At 47.2% G+C, this 19,211-nt stretch overlaps 7 protein-coding genes across 7 annotated transcripts; 3 read left to right on the top strand and 4 right to left on the bottom strand.

Moving 5' to 3' along the window:
• Positions 1-42: 42 nt before the first annotated feature.
• On the top strand, positions 43-1,337 carry N7517_002234 (glutamine amidotransferase subunit DUG3; the record flags this gene model as incomplete). Its single annotated transcript, XM_056719964.1, has 4 exons — positions 43-57; positions 108-203; positions 259-991; positions 1,048-1,337. The coding sequence occupies 4 exons, from the start codon at positions 43-45 to the stop codon at positions 1,335-1,337; spliced, it is 1,134 nt and encodes a 377-aa protein (XP_056584099.1).
• Positions 1,338-1,762: 425 nt separating this feature from the next.
• On the top strand, positions 1,763-3,253 carry N7517_002233 (esterase/lipase family protein; the record flags this gene model as incomplete). Its single annotated transcript, XM_056719963.1, has 3 exons — positions 1,763-1,804; positions 1,914-2,062; positions 2,131-3,253. The coding sequence occupies 3 exons, from the start codon at positions 1,763-1,765 to the stop codon at positions 3,251-3,253; spliced, it is 1,314 nt and encodes a 437-aa protein (XP_056584098.1).
• Positions 3,254-4,419: 1,166 nt separating this feature from the next.
• Positions 4,420-5,533, bottom strand: N7517_002232 (chitin synthase export chaperone; the record flags this gene model as incomplete). The annotated part of the gene is made up of 3 exons (XM_056719962.1): positions 4,420-4,605; positions 4,656-5,227; positions 5,296-5,533. The coding sequence occupies 3 exons, from the start codon at positions 5,531-5,533 to the stop codon at positions 4,420-4,422; spliced, it is 996 nt and encodes a 331-aa protein (XP_056584097.1).
• Positions 5,534-9,942: 4,409 nt separating this feature from the next.
• N7517_002231 (uncharacterized protein) lies at positions 9,943-10,401 on the top strand (the record flags this gene model as incomplete). Its single annotated transcript, XM_056719961.1, has 3 exons — positions 9,943-9,997; positions 10,101-10,141; positions 10,249-10,401. 3 exons carry the CDS (start codon positions 9,943-9,945, stop codon positions 10,399-10,401), a joined length of 249 nt encoding a protein of 82 aa, XP_056584096.1.
• A 2,218-nt stretch (positions 10,402-12,619) lies between these two features.
• Positions 12,620-13,090, bottom strand: N7517_002230 (uncharacterized protein; the record flags this gene model as incomplete). Its single annotated transcript, XM_056719960.1, has 1 exon — positions 12,620-13,090. The coding sequence occupies one exon, from the start codon at positions 13,088-13,090 to the stop codon at positions 12,620-12,622; it is 471 nt and encodes a 156-aa protein (XP_056584095.1).
• Positions 13,091-14,116: 1,026 nt separating this feature from the next.
• N7517_002229 (GNAT family N-acetyltransferase) lies at positions 14,117-15,043 on the bottom strand (the record flags this gene model as incomplete). Its single annotated transcript, XM_056719959.1, has 3 exons — positions 14,117-14,152; positions 14,234-14,785; positions 14,930-15,043. 3 exons carry the CDS (start codon positions 15,041-15,043, stop codon positions 14,117-14,119), a joined length of 702 nt encoding a protein of 233 aa, XP_056584094.1.
• Positions 15,044-15,977: 934 nt separating this feature from the next.
• N7517_002228 (arrestin C-terminal domain-containing protein) lies at positions 15,978-18,480 on the bottom strand (the record flags this gene model as incomplete). Its single annotated transcript, XM_056719958.1, has 3 exons — positions 15,978-16,664; positions 16,724-17,787; positions 17,838-18,480. The coding sequence occupies 3 exons, from the start codon at positions 18,478-18,480 to the stop codon at positions 15,978-15,980; spliced, it is 2,394 nt and encodes a 797-aa protein (XP_056584093.1).
• Between the last annotated feature and the right edge of the window lie 731 nt (positions 18,481-19,211).

The following is a 19,211-nucleotide window of genomic DNA, read 5'->3' as shown; positions in this document are numbered from 1 at the left end:
CTCATACAGTGTCATTGCAATTGGATTTGATCCAGACCAAACATGTGTCGCTTCCTGGTAAGGACCATCCTTCCAAGCATTGAACTTAAAGCTAATATCTCGATCAGATATACAAAGGGCGGAATGAGATCCGTCTCAGTAAGCTGATAACCGAGCCAAGTCATTCAATCCTTACTCAATCATATGATTCACGTCTGAGACTGGTAGGTCAGATCCATGTTGTCAAAATATTGCAACCCACTGACATGCAATATCAAGGACAATCGCCGTCCTGTCAACGGTGACGGGTTTGGTGTAGGCTTTTACACAGATCCCAAGCTTGGACCAGAACCTTGCATCTTTACTTCAACACTCCCAGCCTGGAACTGTGAAAATCTAGAGCGACTCGCCGCAAAGACATGCTCAGATCTGATTTTTGCGCATGTGCGCGCAACAACTGAGGGTGCTCTTGCTGAGAACAATTGTCACCCGTTCCAGCACCAATCCCTGATGTGGATGCACAATGGCGGCATCGGCGGGTGGAGCTACATCAAGCGTACGCTGGGAAGCTCACTCGCCGACAAGTGGTACCTAGGTGTGAAAGGTGGCACCGACAGTGAGTGGGCTTTTGCCCTATTCCTTGACCTGCTAGAAAAAGAAGGAGTAGATCCAAGCTCTGACCCCGGCCCTGAGGGATTCGGACAAGCTCTTCTACGTCGTGTTTTGATGAAAACCATCGCCAGAATCAATGAAATGGTCCAGGAAATTCCAGAGAAATATAATGTCACCGGAGTTGAGACTCGGAGTTTGTTGAATTTCGCTGTGACAGACGGCCATACTGTTGTTTGCACTCGGTACATCAGCAGCAAAACAGATGAGCCGGCCAGTTTGTATTTCTCTTCTGGTACCAAGTGGAAGGAAGGTGAAACGAAAGGACACTTCAAGATGGAGCGACATGATAAAGGTGCTGATATTGTCCTTGTGGCTAGTGAGCCCATCACCTTTGAACGACGTGAGAAGCCTTTCCCTCTTTCCATACCTATCAACATATGCTAATTTGATACACAGACAATTGGGTTTCAGTCCCAACCAACTCAGTTGTCACCATTCACAAGCAGACTGTTATGCTTCACCCAATTCTTGATGAATTCTATGGCGAGAACCTCAACCATGACCGTTCTTCCTGCTTTGCCGTATCCAAGGGACTTGTTAGCACCGCTCCTGGGACAACTATCCCGCCATCGAATACAAAGGAGCCTTGCACCCCTTTGGCAATGGGCAATGCTATTGGAAACACCAACAGTGACATGGAAACCCTACGGTCGGGTCATGTCACCGAGTGTGCCGTGTCACACTAAATTCGACATCGAGCTGATCATTCTTGGGGCCAACTCTGATGTTCAGCCACGAATTTGAAAGCGTTGTCTTAATACGGCGTTGGGAATGAGACAAATATGCAGGATATCCGGGTCAAATTGGAGTTTATGAGATGGGATGTAAGCGTTTGGGACCGTGTGGTCTTTCGGGATATATAATTTGCAGCATCCAAAAGTCAAGTGAATAGATTTAGTGATGGTCATAATCCCCAACCGGAGTAAAATTCACAAATATTCACAGGATTGGACTTCGGGAACCTTTGAATGATTTGAACTATTTTGTATAGATCATCCAGTCACGTGGCTGCACTCGAACATGACGTAATTCAAATCAACAGACTGAGTCGGCTTCCTCTTATCCACTCCCCATGTTTGTTTTATGAACATGGCTGTCTAAGAATTTCAAAATGAGGAAGACCTTGCTACTCGTCTTTATTCATGGCTTCAAGGTACGTAAAGTACCTGCTACTGAAGACTGGTTCCGCAAAGAATTACAGATTTCAGCTCAAGGAGATTCGTTTTCGGCCTATATCCTACGTTGTCTAACTCCGATTTTAGGGTGGCGATGACACTTTTGGCACGTTCCCTGAGCATTTTCGCGTCCTCGCAAGCAAAGCCCTTCCTGCGGTCGAGGTCGCCACAGCTGTCTACCCCAAGTATGAGACTAAGGGTGACTTGAAAGAATGCGTGGCGAGATTGCGAGATTGGTAAAATCTGGTCCAGTCCCTCATTGTGAATACAAGCTTTGCTGACTGATCGTACTTCTTCCGTGCAGGTTACAAGATACTGTGATTGATCTCGAGGTCGCAAACCATACTGCATCGCCCACCGTCGATCCCTCAGTCCATGTCATTCTGATCGGTCACTCAATGGGAGGAATAGTAGGGGCCGAGGCTCTTCTTTTGTTGGCAGCGGAACAACCAATCCCTCAAAATCCGACTTCAAATACACAGCCCGGGTCCCCAGATGGCACCGAATCTATCGTGGAACCGGGTACTTTCATGTTCCCTCATATACAAGGAGTGTTTGCATTTGATACCCCATTCTTGGGAATAGCGCCAGGAGTCGTGTCATACGGCGCAGAAGGACACTACCGCAATGCTGCAACTGCCTACAACACCTTCTCCGAGGTTGCCGGATTATTCGGTTACGGTGGGAAGGGCAATGCATCAAACCAGAGGAGCACCAATGCACCTCCGCAAGAGCGCCCCAAAGAGTTGCCTTCCACACCTGACGCCGCCGCGACGCCTTCTTGGCAACGATGGGGTAAGTATGCGATGTTCGCCGGCGCGGCTGGTGCTGTTGCCGCTGGCGGTGCAGCCATGTATACGCAGCGCCAGAAGCTCACCGACGGATTTGGATGGGTATCATCGCACCTTGAGTTTGTCGGTTGTCTCGCACGCACATCAGAATTGCACCAACGTGTCGCGCAATTGTCGAATGTCAAGCAGGAACGTGGAATCGGGTGCGTGAACTTCTACACATGCCTCGGAAAAAGTGCGACGAGCCTGGTGGAAAACACATCAGCAAACAAGACAACCTTCAGTCAAAAAATCATCAGGTCGAGGAACAGGACTTTCTGTTCATTGCCAGAGGAGGTAGAACGTGGCGAGGAATCTCGAAGTCCAGGACTTTTGTGGACCAGGGCGGTTAACGACCAGGCTACTGACGAAACCACCGCACATGTCACCATGTTTCTGTCCAAACAGAATCCTGCATTTTTCGAGATGCTCAGTGAAGCGTGCGCGGTCTTGGTTAAGTCGATAGACAAAGGCTGGTATGATTCGTCCACCGAACCAGCCAAGGAAGACGATAAGCACCCACATGCAACACGGGACACAAACCCCGAAACAGAAGGGGACTTCATGGATGGTGATGATGTTGTCGTCGTTGACTGAGATCGCAAACCCCGATCCTTCAACATACCGCTCCACAATTCCCCCTTAATTTTTTATTATCGCTTTAGAACGTTCTACAAGAACTCTACCCACGGGGCCCCTCCCCTGATCGGCAGACCACTTACTTAGACTTCGGTCCGCGTGCATTGCACCTTAGCACACAGCGAATAGTATGCACAAACCCACGATTACCATGACCCACGATTACCATGATATCGAGGTTCATTCTCCGGAGGCAATAAAAACGGCAACGGGCCTTGATCATCCCGCAATGTCCAGAACAAGGCGTCGCCGCCGTATTCGTTCCGCTTTGCCATTCTAAGCAGTCATGCCCGTGTTTGTCTCAGTGGGCCTTTTCTTCGATGGACAGCGCGGCAGTGCTGATCCTACGTACAACATACCACTTGTCTCACTCTCCCGACGATCGTCCTGCCTAGGGACCACACCCTTGAACTGGTGTGACGCGGCCCCGAGATGGGGTCTGCCCGGGCCGTTTTGTATCGCCGCAAAATGTCACGGAAGGATGCTAACACTTCCAAGTTTCTTGCATTTCTTTCACATTGTGCTTGCAACTCCTTGCTGCGTAGTTTGTCTCTGAGCTAGCGCCTGAGTAAATAGTTCACAGATGGATAATGGACGCCAACTTTCTTCCCAAACGAACTTTGCGCTGGGTCGAAACGGAGCAGGGGAATTCTGAGACATACAACAGAGATAATATTTTATATCCTGGAATTCCACCTTAGATCGCGATATGCGCGATTGAGACATCAGCGACGTAAATTGAGTTCAAAATTGAACCTCGTCGATTCTCGTATGTCGTATCCACTAGTAGTAAACCACTTAGTAGTGGGTACAGTTCACTCCGTGCCAAAACTTAAATAAGAAAAGTAAAAAGTGAAAATATCTTCCAGTTATTGTACTCCTATTAATAAATGATAAACCGTGTAATTATTATGTGAACCCTAGGTGATGTAACTTATAGCCATGCCCGAAAGAATGCTTTAGGGCGCCAATATAGTGGAAGCATTTGAAAATCCACAAAGAAAGAGATAAATGAAATATCATGAAGTCAATAGTCACATATACAGCGCTAGAATGGAAAAAAATTGAAATGAAAAAAGAAATGACAAGAGAAATGAAAGAAACTGGAAGGGAAAAAATAAGGGTTAATAATTATGATGACCGTACGCCGAAGAGCGATGGTGGTACATGCTGCCCGCATACTCAGAGTTATTGTCGGGGTAGACTGTAGCTCGGCGGTCTTCCTCAGACAGATGTTCCTTAACCTCCCAGGTATTTGGCTTGACACCGACGGAAAATTCCAGATCCTCCTTGGTAATCGAATCCCAAAACTAAAGAAACTTAGCAAAGCCAAGGCCACAAGCGTGGAATATGAACTTACCTTGTAGACCATCATGACAGCAAGGAGATTGCAGAATGTAGCGAAGAAAAGTCCATCCAAGTAATGCTGCACGTTGTTACAGACAACGTCGCTGAACTGGTACAAGAGAACCTGGCCAATGATGAAGACCAGCACACCAAAGGAGATATGGCCCAGCGGCCAGCGGTCATCCAGTGTGTTTGCAACTAGGAGCAATTGCATGGCTAGGTACACAGCGATGGAGATGGCGTTCAGCAGGTATAGCACTACGAACAACCCTGTGGTATTCTGGGGACCCATTGAACCCCACGACTTGAAAGTCGCCAGCGATATCACAAACGAGAGGGCGAACATCGCTGCGGAGGGGATTCGGACCAACCACACGGAGAGGGCTGTGCCGTCTTCGTACAGCTGGAAGCCGACGAACCCGTTGACGAGAAGACAGGTGCATAGCGCGGATGTCAAGCCGTTCTGAACAGCCACGAAGTACGGGAATGGGTCGCTCCCTGGAGGAACGACACCTGCATCAATGAGAAGAGAGAAAAGTGTCAGAGCTAGATAGATATAGAAGAAGGTGACGATCTCTTTGCGGCCTATCGATAGTGAAAAAGGTTAGTCGGTTTGCGCCGAGTGTGGAGCGGAGAGGGAGTCAGAGACGAACCGACGGCAGTAAACTTGGACCGAACATGCAGGATCATGATCACCGTCATGCTAAGCGAGATGATATGTATGAAGGCTGCAGCACCCTGGAAGATTATGGTATTCGCAAGCTCAATATTTCGCGCATAGCAGTTGGATATGATGCCTGTTGACCCGGAGATTGTTGACGCCGGGCCCACCAAGGAGCACAAAGGCACGGGTGCCCTCTCACATATCGTGTCGAACTGACCGAACCCCATGATGTCTAGTCGGATGTTGAGCAGTGCGACAGCAAATAGTTAGAGTTCCAGTTGCGGTGGAATGTCGAGAGTGGACGGCTGGTCTCCACCACGACGGGGGTGGGACGGTGGAGGAAATATGACGGTATGTATCTCGGTCCCCAATGTAGGCTCTTTCTGCACCCCGGCTGCAGTATTTCAATCGGCTGATAGCCCTTAATAACGAATGTCGACGGTCAGATCACCCCTATGTGAATCGTTGATGCGAGGGGGAAATGTCTCAGTTTTCTCTTTCAAGATCACGGGATTAGAATTGCCTTTGTAGGTTTAGCGCTGTTGCTAGGGCCTGGGGAGCCCTGGAGCTCTTACCCTTAGTCATTCGGACATCGATCGGAAACGCTAGATCTAAAGGGGGATAGCTTCAAAGAGATCTCATGTGACTCGGGTCCGAGCTCGGCCCAAGCCGAACTATCACGAGGCGCTGATACATCAAGGGTCAAGGCACAGTTCCCAATTTAAAAACCCGACTAGGCACCGTTGAGGCTATACCCGGATACTACGGCAAACTACTATATCTACTTTTCCAGTCTCCACAACTCGATAGTACCGTGCTGCCCATTATTATTGGACAGTTGGGGTTGTCTTAGACAATTTATATTTCTTTTTCTATTTCCTTTTGCTTCTTTAATCCCGACTACCGACGCCAAGTACACAGTGTATAGTACACGATTAGACTTGCTCTGTGGACTGACCTCTTGTCTCCACACCCTACAACTGGGGCATTGTCGCACCATCGCCTGTTTTTACAACTGGGGCTGGCTGACAATCTACTTCACGTAGATCGAGATCCTTTCAATCATTCGCCAGACCAGCTGCCCAGTTAGGCAAATTGTCTCTGCGAGTATGACCGCGATCCTGCAGAAGGGATGGCTTGATTTTAATGGAACCGTTGTCCCCAGTAAATAGCCTTTGTGGACAAAATATTATAATTTACGGAGTAGATGGCCTGATGATCAGTTTTCGAGTCTTCGGAAGGGATTAAAATGAAGTTCATTGCACCCGGTTTCATCTATGGGGGCTTCTAGAGTCTTCGATAAAGTAAAACAAAAAGCTCTAACCATATATACATTCCCCCTTTTCCTTTTGACTTTTTTTGTATTCATATAGATGTTACAAGTGCGGAAAGCGGTTTTCCGGAATCCACAGATCGGAGACAAGCTCTCTCCGATCTTTTTGGTCTGCTGCCATCTACGCTACTACGTTGAACGACCCTGATTTGGCCAAGTCCCAAAACAGTTTGTAGAATTCCGCCAAGACTTCCATCGTTGTGTACTCGACTCATGGTCTGATTCTCGGATACATACTCGGCTGTTCAACTTTATGATTAAAAATTATACATTATATACGAATACACAACCTCTCCCCGGTGATTAGTTATTCGTGGTTATGTGACACAGAGACTAAGAGGTGTGAAGCTCCTTACTTTTTTTTTTCTACCCAAAAATTAAGGAAAATCCCTCGGCTTGATTATTAGAGCCTATCACCGGCTCCGATTGCCCAACGCGTCCTTTCTCCGGGTTTTCCAACAGGCCTACCGGTCTTGCACAATGTTACTATCGTCACCAGACCCTTGAGGAATCCTCCGTGTTCGCCTGACTCTTGGACCAAAGAAAAAAAAAAAAAAGAAATAGTGGCACGGTTGTGGCGATTTGGCTTCTCAAGATTTTATTAGACTGCCGAAGTTATTTGTCTCATGCATGAAGATCCCGACTAGCGCCACGTGTGAATTGAAGAAGCATCAACGGCTGCGAGGAACCGTGTCGATCTCCCATCTACCCGATGTTGATGCCTCTCAACAAATTCTCTAAAATACAATAAAAAGGGATACGGGGGATAAAAAAGCAATAAAAACAAATACCGAAACCCGAAACTAAACAAGTTCTCAACGGTCATACTAAATTAAAGCCCTTATGCAGGACCCGCTTTGAGGGTTTTTAGGGGTGGAGATGGTGGGGGATGCCGTGCAGTACTGTATACTCTTTATCCTTATGGAATTTTCTTCTTTTAATTAAATGTTTTATCTTTTTTATATTTTATTCTTATATCTGGTCGAACCTCCATGACTTTTCTAATTTTTCTATATATCTCATCTCTCTCACGGTTGAAACCCCGGTTATACTTCCTCACAACTGGCCAATTTCACAAACCTCCAATCTCTCCCCCGGTGGGATCGAAATGTGCAACTTTTTCAAAAACTTCTACATATACTCCACTTGCTCCAATCCCGCTGCCCACTTCCTCCGTACCGAAATGGAGGGAACAAAAGACAACAGCACTTGCAACGACAGTCCACACGACCGCTTCATTGTGGTAGTCGGAAAATGTGTACTGTGCTCTCGGTGATTGCTCCGCCAGATACATTGAGCCGAGCATTCGAAATGAAAATTTTCATATCTGAAACTCAGTCAAGCGCATTTTCTAAAGTTTCCTATCCCGCTTTCTCCTGCCTGGTCTTGGCGTGCAAGACTCCATCACCCAGGAACTATTCGGGTACAGCCGACCCTCCGACAAACGCGGCTCTCTGAGAAACATTTCAACCTTTACGTGACTACGATCGACAAATTTCTAAAATTCCGATTCTTTTATTTGAATTTGTGGGGCAGAGTGCTGGTTTAAACTTTGCTTTGCGGTCGACTGCGTTTGATTTCTCCGATACTTCGGGATTATTGGCTTTTGCAAGCGTTTATGTTTTCCGGTCTCATTGTATTTCTTCTTTACCCTATTGTCTTTTCTAGCGTCTGATACCTTGTTTCGGCGTCTGGTGGGCTTCATATATGAGATTTAGACGAACCGTTCTGATTCTTGGGCCTTGACTTCCCAATTTGGAGATTTTCGTCATACCATTCATTTCAAAGCCCTGGATCTATTTGTTTTAGTTCATTTGTTACAACCTGAGAGCTCGCTACTTCCAAGGGACAGGATGGTGGGGAAAAAAATACATTGTATAAGTATACCCAATTTTCAATATCCCTAAATCACATGCGCGTTGAGATACACGGAACGGATATATTTTCTTCGACTTCTCTGACTGGTTCTCAACAAACGTTCGGGCCCAAATTCTTACAGATAGGCAATTCAATTCATTCAGTCTAGGTCTCCAGGGGCCGCATGCACGACGTGGTTGTTCTGTCTTCCATCACATTTCGCCATGCCTAGGCCAGGGGGAAAAGGGGGGCTTGCCCAATACCGTGCGGCAACAAAACCGCCCCAAAATAAAAGATAAAAACGGCCTATGACGACAAACAAGTGACTTGAGAGATGTATTTCGGTACCTATGTCTCATGAGCATTGAATGCAGGTCTCATGTAGCTAGTTCCCGCAGGGTGACTATCTACGGCAATGGCCCCTCGTGCATCTTCGGCTGGTCCGCTTACAACGGTTGGATGTTCTCCCCGATCGAGTCCGTGCTTTTTCATGATAGGACGCTATGAAAAATGGGGATTCATTTTCGTCATCTGCTGAGCAATATTACAGGGCATAATCCATGGAATGAATTCCCAGCACACAGCCAAGAACACGCAATCTCCACTCCGGGATCCCCGATTGAAGAAGTAGATGTTGAATATAGTGCACCCCCTCCCCCTGCAGGGATTGTATACTGTCTCCTTGGTCGTGCCCTTTTTCTCAAGTTAACTTCCTTTTTCATCTATACCGTCAAATTCACCTTACACCTTACAACTCCCCGTTCTATTTGGAATTATATTCACGATGCCACGTGTAACTTTTGCCAAAGATAAATAGAACATATATAGGTAGACTCCAAGGTCCCCAGAAGGGAAATACACAAGGACTTAGGGCTTTGGTACCCGAGGAACCCGAGGTGGTGGATCCACGGCTGATAGATGGCCTTCCGAATTAGCCTTCCCAAGGACCGGCGGTCCACGGGTCCGTTGAATTAGCGGACTACATAGGTACCTTTGTAGGCCTAGCATCGTCTGTTCCAATTGTTTGGACTATATCGAGAGTTCAAGGGGAAACCCGGGAATCTGCCCAGTCCGTTGAGTCCGTTTCACACATGCATATTTATCAATTTCTCTTTTCGATTTACGCTAGTTCGGGGCTTTTCCGGAAATGAACCGACTATTAGAGTTTCCTTTTCTTTTTCCTTTTTTCCTTCTACGTGAAGTCTGTGCGTTCCACCGTGGACTTTGTTCAATATAATGCTAGGTCATTGCGTTGTTCTGCATTAATTACTTGCTTGGCTTCCGGCAATTATCATAGATTGTGAATGAGCTTGTGTGTCGTGTCGGGCGCTTATTGGAAACTATATCGAAAAACCCCGGCAGTAACAGGTTGTGATATTAATATCACTGTACATATCGGGACAAGTACAACGTACGTTGTACAATTACCGAAAGCCAAGTCTTATTATGCCACTTATGCCACCCCTGAAGATTATGGATACCATGCTGACGGCCGAATCGGGTAAGTGGCACGGATAGTGATCTATGGAAGCTAGACCAAGGTCCGGGTGGTTTGTATATAATATTCCTGTTTATTTTATTCTTTTGTCGGGTTTTCTTTTTAGTTACCGAGCCTACAGTTTATAGTATGGCTTGCAAAACAAAGGTATGCTGCACACGGTCCCTGTATAGGCTAATATCTAGACTGTCATGCCCAAAGCCTTTTTGCTGAGCTAGCGTGCCTTGTTTTTCACATGTTCATAAATACCATAGCTTAAGATTCCAACGGCCGCGGCGCGGATAGCCACGGACGAGGCTGGTGCTCGGAGCTTGGTAGCCATGATAGTGGACAACATAGCTATCATTTCCACGATTGAGCCACCGACAGGGGTCTCATCCTTTGAGGAAAGAAAGTTACGCATCTAGACCTGTATGGCCTACGTTGTAGTGACCCCTAGAAAACCCGTCGACTCGGAATATATCAATATCTAAATAGAATATTAAAACAGTTTGCGCACACTTGTTCTTACTTCATTTGTTCTCTTTGTGCCGGATATTGTGGCGACAAACCCAGTTGGGCCGGAAGCCATGCGATTCGTTGATACAACGGGTCGTATGTTATCGCTGAATAGTTTTAATTGGAACGGTTCTTTTCAACGAAACATTAATATATTTCAACAGCGGGGGCTGTTGATCTTTTTTTGATCTTTGTTTGTATATTGTTTTCTTCAAATAGACTTCTCATAGAGCGGTAGTGTCTTGGCAAGTAAAATCCAAGATGCCCCCGAAGGGTCAAGGTAATGGTGATTGGCTTCCAAAAGACATATGCAGCCTAATCACCCGGTCCTAACCCACGCACCACGTGTTTTCACTCATCTGCGACTCCACGTTTTACGCCATGGATAATATATCTGCCGCTATGAACCTTATTAGGCGTAATATCAACTCCAGTACTCCGTAAGAGAGATGTATACGGCCAAATCCGACAACCGACACAATACAACCCAAAAAGAGCCAATATTATTGGCGGTTTTGACAACAGTTTGTGCCTAAATCGAGTTTCAGGATGGAATCCCGAAGCCACAACCGGTTACATACCTCTTCCAGGAGGGTCGTGCTCGAGATACGTACCTCAAGATCGAGAATAAATAATGGAGCAAAGGGATTGATCGGCAGTGGGGGCGAATCCCGGCACTTCTACCAATCTGAACTAGCTGAAACGTCTGGTTTCAGGTTTTGCCGTTGCCGGGTCCGAATATCACTGAACATCAATTATCTTGTGTATCACGGAGATGAGCCCGCCCACAATGTTATATACACTACCATGTAGATCACATAAATAACCCGGCAGGTGATGTGAAGTCTGTAGATCCCCCTATTGTGTCAATGTGACAAAATCGATCGACGTTACGTATCTTGTACATAGACGTGAATCTCGAGGTCACTCCCCCCCCCCCCAATTCACGTTCGCGTCTATCCCGTCTGACAAAAAGCAGACAGCTTGTACAAGCCCAGTGCATATGTAGTGGACTATGTCGAGGATATAAAAAAAGGCTAGAGCTAGAGCGATTCCCATTTGACAAGCTTTCTAGGCAACCAATCATCTTGTTACAGATACAGATATCTATGCTGTATAGTTCCAACTATTGCCAAGTACCGGGATTTGGTTCCACATTCATCCAGCCAAGTGCAATATAACATATTCCATGACCCAAGATTGATCCCGGGACGTTATTGCTTGGAAATGAACGCCGAGTCGTTACATAGCCTTGACGAGCCGACGATCTGCTCCATTTTCGCAAGTTAACTCCCCGAGAGTGGGGTCCGGCTTCGGTTTCATGCAGGGGCTTTAAGGTGTGGGTATGTCATGTGCTTTGTGTGTTAGCGTGGGCAAACAAGTTTTCAAGCTTAGCGGCTACCGGGATGCCCTGCAGATCACGTCTTGGAGATGATAATACCTCTTCTTTGGTACAACACGGTATAATAATATAGACAGCAGAGCTATCCTGTGGAGAATACATGTAGGTGAAGTATAGACCGTATGGTTACAGGACGTACTACATTGTGGATTGCATAAATACCTACATAGGTAGTCTACGCTGAAGATCATTATCAATACCGAGGTACATAGTATGTAATAAGAATAGTTAGCCATTTATGCTATGTCCTTGACAATATAGTCCAGTTACCTGATATATTTAGCTCAAGATGATATTAATCACGTTAACTTTATTAAGATATCAGTCTCATGTCTTCGGATGTCCATTTTACATTTTTCTCCCATTGTTGGTGGTTTAACTAGTTCACAGAAGAATGAAAATAAGGGTGATAATGAGCTATAGAAGTGCAGCCAGGGATGGGAAGAGTAGTACGGAGTAGACATGTCGGGCTTATCAGTCTACGATGTACAGTATAGGCCGACGATAAAACGAATTTTCCATACATATATAATCAGGGTTTGGTAACAACGTTTAAAAAAACAAGCCAGTAGCAGTACATAAACATGAGATAGACGATAGATAATAGACAATATACAAATACAATATTTTCACCTGGGATATCATAAAACAAGAGCACAAATATAAAAAACCCAACTTGCATGTAAAACAGCCCAAGCAACCCACCTGGTACCTAATTCCGACCCCTAGAAGCGCACCTCAGGCCGAATAGCAAGCCTCTTCTGCACAAATAATGGAGGAAGAGGACTATATCTCGGGCAAGGCTTGCACGAGACTTTCCCTTTCGAGGAAAACGGCAAACTCGATAGATCACCGAGATGCAAGCTCAGAATCGATGACGCTCTCTTCCGATCAAAGATTTGACTTTTGCACTTCCCCGATTTGGAGCCTAGTGTTGAGGCTGAAGGTGTCGGTGTATGGGCTGGCATATGCTGCGGTAAGCAGGAGACTGTTATCAGACTACAAAGATGGTAGAATGATTCTTCTTCTTCTGGTTGCTCTGGTTTAGGGTTCGGTGCTGCTGATTGGGGCTCTGCCACGGGGGGAGCAATCGACAATGAGGCGCTGTTGCTTGATGTATTGCTCACGGTAGCTGCAAGGGCGGCTAATTGATGGACGATCTGGTCTGTTTCGTCGTGTTGTGTTGCCGTAGTCATTGTTTCAGGTAGATTTGGTTCTTTCTCTTGAAATTCGTGCTCTTGTGACGTAGTTGGGGAAGTGGAAGATTTCTCCGTGTCTGATCTTCGTCGTCGGATCCATAGCTTTCGTAGTAGAAGGAGAAACATGGTATCGATTAAAGGAATGCAACTAAAGAAGGAAAGTTAGCATTTCTAATGTCTAGGTATGCCCTAGGAGAAGTGCGCACATTTCAAACAAATTGTGAAGATAATGACTTTACCCGAGTCCAAAAGCGTTGTCCTCAAGTCCTTAGCTGGTGATCCAATGCTCATCAATCTACGAGTTCATTCCAAGTCTCAGATATATATGTCCTCAATCGATGCACGAGCCTTGGTACAACAAGGGAATTTCCAACGAGCAAGAAACCGACCAATCCGTGCAATATTCAAACTAGACTGGATCTGGAACACTACCTAGAACCTAGGATGATCGGATATTTCCCGGAAAATTAGGCCGTTAGAACTTCGGCGTATTAGCTTGAACATGACTGGATAAGCTTAAAATGTAGATTCAGAGACTATTGCCCCTCTCGTGTAGGTGCAGCAATTTCAACAGATCAACATGCAAGTATCCTAGCGTGGGAAAAGATTCGATTGATGGATTGATGGATCATTCCCCGAATTGGATCGTTGCAAACGGATGGACTAGTGTGGATGTGCATCCCACGGATCACTTTGGTACTCCATTGCCGCAAATATTACGGAGTAGATTTGATTAGATTTGAGCTATCTTGCCCCGTTTGTGGATTAGGAGATGGGTGGATCGGATCGTTAAGGCTGGTTTACAACGGGGCCGAGTTAAGATTACCAGGAGATATTGACTCCATAGTTCGTTGTCAGATGAGTGAAACCCTTTATTTAAAGGAAATCTGTTCACATTTCTTCAAGTCGCATTGCGCACGGCTCCATGGCATACTCATAATTCGGCCAGGAGCCAAAACCATAACTTGGCCCAAACATCCAAGCTAAGTCATAAAGGCAAAAGCAACAGCAACAGCAGCAAAATCACTGCGTCCTCGGATCCCGGACCATGCAGTACAACTATCACAATCAAAGTCAGCAACAACTCAAACGAATCCCAACCCGGGACCAAACACCACAAAACAAGTACAATGTACATACCATGCAAGCATCCACCCCATCCCGACACTCCATCTCCTTACTCATGTGAAAGCCCATACGCTCATAGATCGCCACATTGGGCACACTCTTCGAGCTCTCAAGATAACACTTGACCCCCTCATCATCTGCTATCTTTGTAACAGCTTCAAACAACATCCTCCCAATACCCATCCCCTGTGCCTCGGGGCCAACAGCAACAATATTGCAGAAATAGTACCCGCGCGGATCATCCCAGATGGCAGCCTGCGCCTCGGCCTGGCGCTGTTTCCAGATCCAATACCTGTTCGTGCGCAGCCCGCCGCGGCCAAAGTACCGGATATTGTTCAGCATCTGGTTGAATGACAGGGTCCATGATTGGAACCAGGAGTACCAGCTCTCTGGTTGCGTGGGCGGGTGAGGCGCTAGCCAGCAGGAGACGCCGAGAATTGGGGTTGGGGTGCTGGGGGATTTGGAGTCCGCGTATTGAGTTTCTTTTGCGACGTGGAATAGTGCATTCTTGATTCCCCAATGGCAGCGTGCTGCGAGGGAATCGTAGTTTCTTTGCTTGTTGAACTATACGTGCAGTTATCTCTCAGGAGACGTAACTGCAGGTCACTTTGACCGCGTCACGAGAGAGATGCATGTTAGTCTGATGATTAGGAGTAGATGGATGTCTTATGTCTTTTTTTGGCAGCTGTCTCTCAACATGCAACGTACCTTGGATGAATCGAAGACCCACTTGAAATAAGGATCGTCTGCAAATGCCTGCTGGATTACTTCAATAGCACCGGGGATATCTGCCTCAGTGAGAGGTACGACTTCAACAGCCATAATGACAGCTTGTGGGGTCTGTACGGCGGGTAATTCTCCGGATGCAAGGATCGAATATCCGGAGAATTGAAGAACGCGGTTGTCGAGGATGAACCAGAGCGGTTTTTTGCTCACTGAAAGTAGTCAGAATTGTTCTTTGCTTCTTCCAGTTCATCTATAGCACATATGCGAACTCACCTATGCTACTAAGCGTGAGCCAATCAGCGCAGTCTGTCTGGAAATTCCCGAAGTACGCTAAGGGACCCTGTAGGACCTAGCTCTGTAGTTCTTCGTAACGATTTGGGCAAGGTACAAGTGCTTTGAACAGCAGAAGCAGAAGGGAAAAAAAGAAAAGGCTGTGACTATTGGAGAAGCAGATGTGGGGAGAGCTAAACCGGGGAAGGCAGGTCGATGCGTCCCTTGGAAGGTTGCCCGGCCTTATCGCTGACACACCAGTTCTTATCTCAAGTTGTTTTTATACGATACCTACAATACGTAGTTCAACATATCTGCATAGTTCTGATATTCTGATACTTGATCATAGTTCAGTCTACTACATGTATCCATATAAGATATCTGACTGAATGACCCATTTCGCCTTTTGTCCACAATCAGAAAAACAAAGTCCAGTATTAACAGCCGAAAAGTAAAATCGGTCCTGCATAAATCATAAACAAAGTGCTGTTAAACAGACAGAAAGTAATCCCAGACATAATCCCAGAGAGAAGAAAGAGAAGAAAGAGAAGAAGAGAAGAAGAGAAGAAGAAGAGAAGAAGAAGAGAAGAGAAAAAGAGCCGGACTCAAGATTCAGACTCAGATCTAAAAGGATAGATAGCATCGCTGGAAAAGATGTGCCCGACACCAATCCCAATATGAACAGTGGCGTAAATTCATGATTCAGACCTCGTGACAGCTCGTTTTTTTTTTGGAAGAAAATGCTTCAAAAGAGGCGGTATTACTGGAAATAGTCTTCGAGTCGCACCCATTCGCGGGGCACGTCCATGCTGCGGTTGACGCGTCCACCCGGCGTGAGGGGTACATCAACGCGGCCGCGACCGCGGTCGTCGTCCTCGTTTTCTTCGTAGAACGATAAACGGGAGAAATAGTCCTCGAGAACGGCCTCTCGGTCGTCCCCGACGATGCTATTATATTCCGGAGGTGGGGTGACAAGCGGCGGCGCGGGAGGAACCTCATCAAAAGCGGGGGGCGCGTAGGACGGTGCGCGGAGAAGGTGCATTGGGCGAGGTGGAATGAGGATGTTGCGGTCGTGTGGTGGTGCTGCAAGGTGTGCTTGTGGTGGACGGGCGAGGCCGCCAGAGTCATTGGTGAAGCTGCGGGAGAAGTTGTGGCCTGTTGAGCCGCGGCGGGTGACGGTTGCTAGTCCAGGATTGCTGTCTTCACGATCGGATATCGCCGGGGCGATGACTTGCTCTCGAGGTGCGAGGGATGCACCTGGGCATCCGCATTCAAACTCTTGGGCCGGCGGGGCGGGTTCTTCGGCTGGGGTTGTGTAGGCTGGTAGGTAAATGTTGGCCTGGGTGGCCTTGCAGGAGAGAATGTGGAATGGCGAGTCTATGGATATTTCGAAGTGTCTCCGTTTTGTGGGGTCTCTTTCGTCGACCTTAGATAGACGGAGGACAATCTGCGTGGATCGGTTAGTATCATTATAACACGAAGAAGAGAGAAGACGTTTTGACATACTTTGATCCAGTGGTTGATCTGAATGTTCTCGTATGTGGTATCGAAATGCAACCGCTGACCCTCGTCCCGGCCCTTCATTTCATGGCAACTTGGCAGTTGCACGTTGAATTCCATCTCAGTTGGGCCGACACCAGAATCATTAGCCAGATTACCTAGCAGATTCGTTCGATTCCGATCCACAATCTCCTGCCCTCTTGCGGCAGCAGCGCGCTGGTCCCAGTCGATGCCGCCGCCTGCGGTGACACGCATAGAGCTGCCGGGATACGTGCTCACACTGGACGAGTCTGCTCGTTTTTCGAAAAGTAACACCTTCTTAGCTGGTTGCAACCGATGCACGCTCTTGTCTGCCGTCCAATGCTGGATATTCTCCGTCACATAGACCTTGATTCGGTGGCACTCTACTTTTGCGAGTGGAGTCAACTTGAACGCAATCGGGATCTGCGAGCCTAGGGGGAAGGACTTCCCCGAGATGACGATGTCATAGTGAAGCTGGTCTTCCCAGTTCCGCGAAATCGCAATCGGCTCGACTTGCTCCAGTGAACCCTCGGCAGGGGTGCGAATCACGGGGACTTCCATGGCGCCGAGGAGATTGGGTCGGAAGGCGCCTGATCGTTCCACCATTGCTTCCAGGTCATACTTCACAGACCCCAGATCCGTTTTAATAGTCTCTGGTAATGATCCATCGATTGGGAACTCGAAGCTGTATAGATAATCGCCTACAGGGAACATGCGGTAATTTCGCTGAGGTTGGGGTTGGGAGGTCGGGGGCTCGTTCTTGCTGAAGCTGCGCGAATGACCACGGTTGGCTTGCAGGGAAAGACGTTTGGCATCTCGAGAGATTGGTAGGGCGAGTGTGGCGGCAGAATTACGGTTGGAAAATAGTTCTCGAGTGGTCATCGTCACTCCTTCCTTTCCCGGTACAGATGATATCGGTTTGGCATGCTGATAGTAATGCGCGCCATAGTCATTCTGCATGAGCGCAGTGTCACCGTGGTTAAAATAGACCACACCATGCGTGAAGAGATCCTTTTTGTCATGGAAGTGGATCTTCTTAGGGGGAATACCTGAACAATGTAAGCTTGTGTCGGAAATGTAATTTTCTGTAGATTCATACCATCTGGCCAATCGGTTTGGGCATGACCGCGGAAACAGACCGAGATCTTCTTGATCTTGACACATTTAGTAATCTTCAAATGCATCTGTCCCCGCAGAATTGCGGACTTTTTGCTGCTCGGGTCTTGCTGATCATAGCCCTGCAAGTAAAGAACGGGTTCGGTGAGGGCAATACCGACAGATATGCCACTCCCAGTGGCTACGATTTTCTCATTTCGCAAGGGAGTAAATGGGGTAGTAGTTTCCGTAGTGACAGTGTGTTCAGGTACTGGCCGAGGCAGCACCTCGGTAGATGACGAATCCGATCGCATCTCGTCCTCTAAATCAACCGATGTCGGCGACAATATAATTTCCGAAACTGGTCGTACACGAGGGCGTGACAAAGGTGCCTGAATTCCAGACGACCGCAAGCGAAGGAATCGCTTTGCGTTTTCACGTGGACCCGCCAGCTTTCTGAAGATTGAGTCCCGATGACTCCTAGGGACCTGTTTTTCGATACACACGGTAGCCGACCGTGTGATGAGATTGGAAATTGATACTCCTAATGACGGAGGTCCTGTGAACTCGGAGTGCGGGGTGGGGTTGCTAGAGGCCGACCGCGAGGATAACTGCGCTGGCAGAGGGATTATGTTAGCACCCATCATGATATCTGGGGCCCGAAGGTTCCCCCAAAATTGTCTATAGCCCTTGAATGCTTATGTCGCCAGATTGGACCTTGGAAAGACAAATGGTCCGACAAAGGGAATACAAAGTGCAGGGAATGTGTAGGACGGACTGTAACATACCTTCGATCTTTAATCTTGTGCGATGTTTTGTTTCTGATCCCTTGAATCCCACGCAAGGAGACTGTAGGGAAGATGGAATTCTCGGGGGTGCTGACTTCACAAGACCACTCCGATCATTATGCAGATCTCTATTTCCGACGTGTAGGATTGGTTGCCAAGGAGTGGATTTGTGGTTCCTTTTCCGTCTTTTCCTTGATCTTCTTATGATTTTAGTTGTGTAAGGCGTAATGCGTAATGTGGCGTTGAAAAGATAGTGAATATATAGAAAGGAAAAAAAAAGGCGAACTACTTAAACTAAAAGGAACCTTGATCCGCGGAATAAGAGAACATCGAACCAAAAAAAAAAAAAAAAGAGGGAGCTAAAGAATAAATCCGAGTTCGATGACAACACCATTGAGAAAGCCGCGGGGGGGGGGAAGAGAGAAGACAGGGCTGGGGCTCACATCCGGCGATCCGAGCCACACGTCTATACGGGTTTGGTTCGGCATTTCTGTGGAGAAACATTCCCTAAGGTCTAGAGTTATCTAGTCTTATAACTCGGATCACACGGCCTCACGGATTCACGGCAGAAGGCGTTGCTAACATGAGAA

The sequence above is a fragment of the Penicillium concentricum genome, assembly GCF_028827145.1.
Source record: "Penicillium concentricum strain IBT 3081 chromosome Unknown utg000001l_segment0_segment0, whole genome shotgun sequence".
Lineage (NCBI taxonomy): Eukaryota > Fungi > Ascomycota > Eurotiomycetes > Eurotiales > Aspergillaceae > Penicillium > Penicillium concentricum.
Note: the sequence above shows the minus strand (reverse complement) of the source record. Positions and strands in the feature narration are given on the sequence as shown.